This window comes from Pinus tabuliformis, chromosome Q, assembly GCF_031772625.1.
Source record: "Pinus tabuliformis cultivar Carrire ecotype Pingquan chromosome Q, CPIR1, whole genome shotgun sequence".
NCBI classification, from domain to species: domain Eukaryota; kingdom Viridiplantae; phylum Streptophyta; class Pinopsida; order Pinales; family Pinaceae; genus Pinus; species Pinus tabuliformis.
In genome coordinates, this window is record NC_142296.1 from 1,000,963,094 (window position 1) to 1,000,970,825 (window position 7,732).

A 7,732-nucleotide genomic window follows, 5' to 3' on the forward strand; every position below is an offset into this window, starting at 1 on the left:
AACATGCTATAGTATTTCATTAGTATTCTAAGTCATAACACTTATAAATAATAACCAAAGCCAATAAAAAGTTGAAATAAGAAAATTTATGGCATAGTGAGGGTTTTTAGAAAAATATGCGGCTTCCTGGAAGTAATCAACCTGTAACTTTAAAATAAGTCAAGTTAAAAATTCCAACACATCAATTTTTTTTTTTTTTTTTTTTTTCTCTAAGATGCCCATAGGCCTTAAGGGTTGAACCTTGCTCTGATACCATATGTAACAGCCCGAAGTAAACATGTAATTAATCAAGTAATTGATATTCAACATGCAATTCAACTGATTAACTTCAAGTTCAAAACTATGATTAGAATACTTACCTGTGATTTCGGTTGAAGTCTGCTATCTGCAACAAGGTTTTGGGGACGACTCTCCACCCAACCGTAGGCTCAATTGTGCAACGTCTTGCTACAACTGGCCACCCCCGAGCCCTCAATCAACGTTCTACTGCCAGTGACTCCTAGGTCTTAGTATACCATTCTCCCAAGAGAATGAAAGACAGAATCTCGGAAAGATGGAATGCCGGAATGCCTCTCATCTTCCTCACCATCTATTAAATAGAACAAAACATTGGAAGGGGAACCACATGCACACACTCCATGTGTCTGCATGCAACTTTTTTTTCTTGTTTTATTTCTTTACTTTTCTTTTGATTTTTAGCTTTCTTGTTTTATTTCCTTCTTTTTGATAGTTTTCTTGTTTTATTTTTATTTATTCTTATTTAGAGCTTTAATATGGTTATTACTATTTATTTCTTTTTATATAATATATATTATTTATTATTTAACATTTATGATTTATTATTTTTATTATTTATTATTAAGTGATTTATTTATTATTATTCATTATTTTTATTGTTAATTATTATTTTTGTATTATTTTTATTATTTATTATTTTTATTATTTATTATTTATTATTAAGGGGAGGGATATTACATGTTTGCCTGATATGCAAGGTATCTTGTTGCCTTCTTTACTTAATCCATATTTTCATGTTGCCGAGGTAGGGTTTATGACTACTACCTGACTGAGTTTCTTGTTGACTGGTAGCTGTCCACACTCAGGTACATCGCAGGTTTTTGGCCGCCATGGGAGACGGCTTGGTGTATTACGGTCTTATCAAAGGTAGAAGATATAACCCATTATCATTCCAGTTATATAGAAATTATTAGATTGGTATTCAAGGATACTGATGTAAGGGTTTATGGCTTCTACGACCAGCTTGGTGGGCTGCTAGCAATAGGAGCTCTCTATGCACAGGTAATTGCTTCTCCTCTAGTTGTTCCATTGATTTAATTTCTCGGCCTGATATGCATTTTCAATGATTAGAATAAGAGGGTTGTCTTGCAGGTAACCCCTCTAACGCAACGGTTTCATTTATGGTTGCATGGGTATATGCCGAGTCCTTACTGGTTGTACCTTTCGGTCTCTTCCAAGTTGGAATCTGCTCTCTGGTTTCTTATCGCTTCTGCTATGAAGTCTTACACATGTGTTTTATCTGAAGGCCGAGACTAAGGCCGACAAATCTTTCTCTGGTTTTTATTTGAACTTCTATATAATATTGCATTGGATTTACTGGGTAAAATAGAGGGTTTGCTGTTGCAGAGCTCAGGGTTATATTTATATGAACGTCTTGTAAATTTTTTCGCTGAGACTCTTTAATAAGAGAAGCAGGGTTTGATGGCATTTTTCAAGGATTTTTAAAGGGTTTTCGGGTCGGTCTAGATTATAATTTCACCATGTGCGTGGTTAATATGGTTACTGCTGTAATGAACATATCCATATTTTTTTATTAAGGAATTTGGACATGTCATACCATGTATGGTCCGCCATTTTATTACTGTGTATAAAAAAAATATTTCTTTTTTTCCATTGTTATCGCTTTTCTTGATTCAAATAACATTCATGAAGCAGTCAATATTCCATTCATAAATGTTACTTCGGTTTTTGCATAGGAAAGGTCTGACAATTCCAAATTTATAAAGAGTATGATTATCCTAGGTTTTGGTACAAGTCTTCCCAAGGACGCTGCTTTTCATTGTTTAATAAAAATGGCTTCTACAGTCTTAAGGTTTGTTTAAAGCATTTATAGAATACCTTAAGAGTATTAGCTTGCAATGCAACACATCCTGTTTAATAGACATTGCACTGCATATTCTTTTCAGCGTCTATGCCTATCTTATCGATTCTATACTGTATTTTGGTTCAAGTATACATTTTGAACGTCTTTATTTGATTTATTTTGGATTGTCATAATATTCTCTAAACCTGTATAATGTTCACTGGAAGCACTATGCTTCCCTTGTTTACCCTCGGCTTAAGAACATATAATCTTTCACACACATGCTAAACTACTTACTTGTCTACTGTTTGCATATCTATACATATATCCATAATTTTATGAACGCAAGTTATCTTACTTACCTATTTATGATTTAAGGGTCTATATATAATTCTTCTGAAATCTGGTTAGTTTACTTATCTGTCCGCTGCTTGATAATCTATATATGATCTCTCTCTGTCTAAAAGTCTCTCCTCCTAGCCACGAGTCTAGCGATTACGTCTAGACTCTCCCCCAGGCACTTCCGTTTCCTTACAATTAGGTGACTGTATTTGCAGATACAGTCGAGTAACTTGGACCTTAGGACTCCACCGTCCAGTCACAAGTTCTGTGCCTTACTAAACTGTTCTTGAGCATTCTTCCCATTGGTTTATTCCACCCCAACTCTAGGAGAGATTCGTCAATCTTTTCCCAACTCTATATTTTCCCTTTCCAAGGCAGCTGGAAACTGTTTCTTTTAATTATTGAAACAATTTTTATTTTAATTAACATAACTCAATTCCTAATTATGCATTAATAAGGTATCTAATATATACTGGCCTTCCAGCCATAATCATTGTTATTTTCAACAACATAACTTACAAGTTTAAATGCAGTGAAACATAAAATTAAACTCAGTAACTGCAGTAATAATCGACGTAGCCTAGGGTGTTACATCTCCCCCCCCTTTTGAGGAACATCATCCCTGGTGTTCTCCAGATTAAGAAAATAACGCTGGGTAAGCTCGCATAATTCCCTCTTCTTCCCAGGTGGCCTCTTCTGGGCCAAAGTGGTTCCACTGCACTTTAACCTGGGGGATGACCCGCTTCCACAAGGTGGTTTCTCTCTGATCGAGAATAAGAAGAGGTTCTGCTAGGAATTCTCCTTCCAGTTCGACCTGCATATACAAAATTTGCAGTCATTTCTTTTCTTTTCTAATTCATCCAAAAGTTAAGCATTCTCCTTACCCGATTACCTGAATATTTTCCCAGCTAACTATATGCTGTGGGTTATACACAAACCTTTTTAGCAAAGAGACATGAAAAACGTTATGGACCCTGATATGGCTTGGTAATGCAAGTTTATAGGCGATTGGCCCAATCCGTTCAAGTACTTGAAGGGTCCACAATACCAGGGTGTTAATTTAGCACAACCCCTCCATTGTAAAGAACTCTTCCGAGGGTTCACTCTTAGGTAAACGTGATCCCTTGGCTGAAATTCTCTGTAGTTCCGCTTTTTATCTACGTACATTATCTGCCTATCCTGGGCAGCCCTTAAATTTTGTTTAACCTTCTTAATTGTCTCTTCCATTTCTACTAGCATGTCCGGACCCAAAGCTAGCTTATTAACTGGGTTGTTCCAATCGATGGGTACTTTGTAACTTCTCCCATATAATAGTTCAAAGGGGCTCATGCCCAGTGATTCATGGTGTCCGTTGTTATAAGAAAATTCCACCAAATGGAGGTAGTCCTCCCACTTATGTGGCTGTTGCATCACAAACATACGTAACATGTCCTCTAACACCTAATTCACAGGTTCAGTTTGTCCATCCGTTTGAGGATGATAAGCTGTACTAAATTGAACCTGGTTGCTCAATCCTGAGAAGAGGGTTTTCCAGAATGTAGATGTAAATTTTACATCTCTATCAGAAATTACCACCCTGGGTATTCCGTGCAGACGGAATATTTCCTTCATAAATATGTCAGCGATCTCCACCGTTTTATAAGTGGATTTTATAGGGATGAAGTGAGCTGTTTTTCTCAACTTGTCCACCACCACCATAATTGAGTCGTGTTGCTTTCTGGTGCGAGGAAAGCCGGTGATAAAATCTAAAGATATGGTCTCCCACTTCCACGACGGAATGGGCAATGGCTGTAGTAGGCCGGCAGGGTGCTGGTGTTGCGTCTTCACTAATTGGCACTCTAAACATTTGGATAAATATTCAGTGACATCCTTCCGTAACCCAAGCCAAAAGTAGCCTTTCTTGATGGCTGAAAACAATTTTTGGTAACCTGGGTGACCAGTATATGGTTTCCTATGAAATTCATCCATTAACATTTGTTTAACCATGCTCTGGTTAGGAACATATAATTTGTTTTTGAAGGTAAGGAGGTTGTTAGGACTTATGTTAAAATCTAATTTTTCTCCTTTTAACAAAGCTACTTCTGTTTGCTGCAATAGAAAAGTTTATTCCAGATCCTTACACGAGGCTTCTTTTATGATTTAAGGGATGTTTGAGTGTACCTGACTGATTTGGACTTCGTACACACCATGTACTTTTCTGCTCAAAGCGTTGGCCACTTGATTTTCCTTCCGTTTGAGATGCTTCATCTCGAAATCGAATTCACTTAAGAATGTTGTCCACCTGGCCTATCGGGAATTTAGGCTAGATTGATTAAAAAAATTAGTAAGGTTGCTATGATCTGTTAACAATAGAAATTTATTTCCCAATAGATAGTGTCACCACATTTTAAGAGCATGCACTACTGCTGTTAATTCAAGATCGTACACTGAGTATCGCTACTCATACTCCAATTTTCATGATTCATAGGCAATTAATTTCCCTTCTTGAGTTAATACTCCTCCCACATCTTCTTTACTAGCATCCGTGCAAACCACACAAGATTTTTCTGGATTAGCTACCTTTAACATGGGTGCAGTGGTAAGTAGGTGCTTTAATTTTTCAAATCTTTGCTAACATTCGACTGTCCATTTGAAAGAACGTCCCCTTTTCTGTAAAGAAGTCATGGGAAAAACAATTTTTGAAAATCCTTCGATGAACCTACGGTAGTACCCAGCCAAGCCTAGGAATGATCTGATATCTGCAACATCCTTTGGTGCAGTCCATTCCATAATGGTTTTTATCTTTTCCAGGTCTAGAACTATCCTCTCTGCTGATATAATGTGACCCATATACTAAATCTGGTCTTAAAAAAAATCACACTTGCTGTACTTAGCATATAGCTGGTTTTCCCGTAGTGTTTGCAATACAATCCTCAGATGTTCTTTATGCTCTTCTTGATTCTTGGAGTATATTAATATGTCATCGCTAAAAATCAGCACAAATTTATCGAGATAGGGCTGGAAAATACTGTGCATCAAACTCATGAAAGTAGTTGGGGCGTTTGTGAGGCCAAAGGGCAGCACCACGAACTCGTAATGACCATAACGAGTTATGAACGCAGTCTTGCAGATGTCCTCATTCTTTATCCTTATTTGGTGGTAGCCAGACCTTAAATTGATCTTTGAGAAAATCTTGGCTCCTTGCACTTGATCAAATAGGTCTTCAATACGTGGCAAAGGGTATTTGTTTTTTATCGTAAGTTTGTTCAATTAATGGTAATCGATACACAAACTCAAGGTTCCGTCCTTTTTTTGTAAAAATAATACGGGGGTTCCCCACGGGGACATGCCGAGGCAGATATACTTTTTATCCAAAATCTCTTGAAGTTGCATTTTGAGTTCTGTTAACTCAGGTATGCTCATTCAATAAGGAGCCTTGGATACTAGGGCTTCTCCCGGAACTAATTCAATGGTGAAGTCGATATCACATTTAGGTGGAAATCCAGGAATGGATTGAGGAAATACATTGGTAAATTCTTGGATGACTGGAATGTTTTCCAAGGAGGTCATTTTATTTTTGGAGTTTGTAAATCCCACCTAAACAACATATATTTGGCAGCCCTTTTTGATACATTTTCCTAGCTGAATAGCAGTGATAGGGCGTAACTTAGTATTGGTTTTAAATCCTTGGAGCTCCTTCCTTTGGCCTGTTGCAGCGAGAAAAATGACAGTTTTCTGCTTGCAATCCACTAAAGACCAACATTTTTCTAGCCAATCCATCCCGATTAGAATGTCATAAGAACCCAAAGGGAGTATATTAAGTGTTGGAAATAATACTGAGAGGGGGGGGGTGAATCAGTATTATCAGATCAATCAAACTTTTCAATGCTCAGAAACATATACGCTACTTCAGTTAAGTGAACCAGCGTGTACACGCTACTGTGACTAAGTAAAACAGCGTATACGAAGAAAACTCACAATTTAGTTAGCTTATTCTTCAGTTAAGTGCATCAGGACATTATTCACCACATTAACAGTAAACATGTGCAGTATAACAGAACAGATCAAAAGCCACACACATGAACACCAAGATATAAGGTGGAAACCCAATGTGGGTGAAAACCACCTGCTGCAAGTTGTCTCTATCTTTCTTTAATATGAAACTTCAGTTTACAATCTTTTGTACTGGTGCAGCCTTATACCAATACGCAGGCTACAACCTGCAGAAGGCTACAACCTTCTCTCGTTCTCCAAACTTCCTTGGAAGGGAGCTCCAACCCCCTTTGCTCTTGTACTAGCCAAGATACTAGTACGTAGGTGCTGACCTACAATCTTCTTTCTTTCAGGTATCACTTTTCATACATTTTCAGACTTGGATATTCCTGAAGCACAACATTACAATCTGAAGACCACAATTCATTCAATTTCCACAACAGATCATTGAAGCATAAAACAACCAAACTTTGAATCACTGAACCACTGAACCCTGTCAATCACCAGTTACCAGAACACAGAGCAGACTACAGAACTCTGCAATAATAGTCAGACCCCACTGTAAACCCAAAATCAAGCTTCAAAAGATATACGCTACTTCAATGAGAAAAACCCGCGTATACACGCGCTTTTACCAAAGCCAACCTGCGTACAGATCTAAAAATAAACTTTCTCAATTTGCAGCTGTACCAGACATTAGTTAGACCCAGAACATAACATTGCGACAATATGCAGATCTAGAAATACGCATAATCAACCATATCATGATAGTGCATTTCAAACCATTAGATCCCGATCTATCCTTACATCTAGTCTTCCATCAACCGATGTGATCTCTCCTTGGCTTAGATCAAGCAACCCAGAACCTGCATATCAGATCTCTTTCACTCTTAGATATTCAAGCCTTGTCAAAAGATATCTTTGCCTAATGATCTTCTTCTCCTTATATAGCCTTAGGCCTTGCTCAATACCAAGAGCCAAAACCATAGTAACACAATACCATCAACTTCAAAACTAGGGATCGACACGCCCGTCGAAACACAATGGTCCGAAATCATAGGCACAACTTCCAAGGACTAACCACCATGGACCAAAAGGTACTTTTCCACATACACGCGCTTTTTCTGAATCCAACTAGCGTGTACACGCGACTTGGGCTTAACGAACTTGCGTATATGAACTTCCTTGGCATGCTGTACTAAGATCTGTCTTCTGATTAAGATGCCATCACCTGTACCAACCTCTGAGCGAGTTGCCATCAAGGACAACACTTGAATCATAATGCCAACAATCTCCCCCTTTGGACTTGATGGCAAC

The 7,732-nt window shown here is 37.8% G+C and overlaps 1 protein-coding gene across 1 annotated transcript; it reads right to left on the minus strand.

Annotated features, from left to right (window-relative positions):
* Positions 1–3,080: 3,080 nt before the first annotated feature.
* LOC149222861 (uncharacterized) lies at positions 3,081–3,871 on the minus strand. Its single transcript, XM_089387697.1, has 3 exons — positions 3,492–3,871; positions 3,336–3,381; positions 3,081–3,257 (listed from the first exon to the last, which is right to left on the minus strand). Exons 1-3 carry the CDS (start codon positions 3,869–3,871, stop codon positions 3,081–3,083), a joined length of 603 nt encoding a protein of 200 aa, XP_089243823.1.
* Between the last annotated feature and the right edge of the window lie 3,861 nt (positions 3,872–7,732).

What these genes read in the sequence shown, in the direction of transcription:
- LOC149222861 (XM_089387697.1), bottom strand. Translation starts at nt 3,871, where the DNA reads ATGTTACGTATGTTTGTGATGCAACAGCCACATAAGTGGGAGGACTAC. An exon ending in TGTGCTAAATTAACACCCTG is followed by an intron (nt 3,382 to 3,491) that starts GTATTGTGGACC and finishes TTTGCTAAAAAG; the next exon opens with GTTTGTGTATAACCCACAGC. An exon ending in TTAGCTGGGAAAATATTCAG is followed by an intron (nt 3,258 to 3,335) that starts GTAATCGGGTAA and finishes TTGTATATGCAG; the next exon opens with GTCGAACTGGAAGGAGAATT.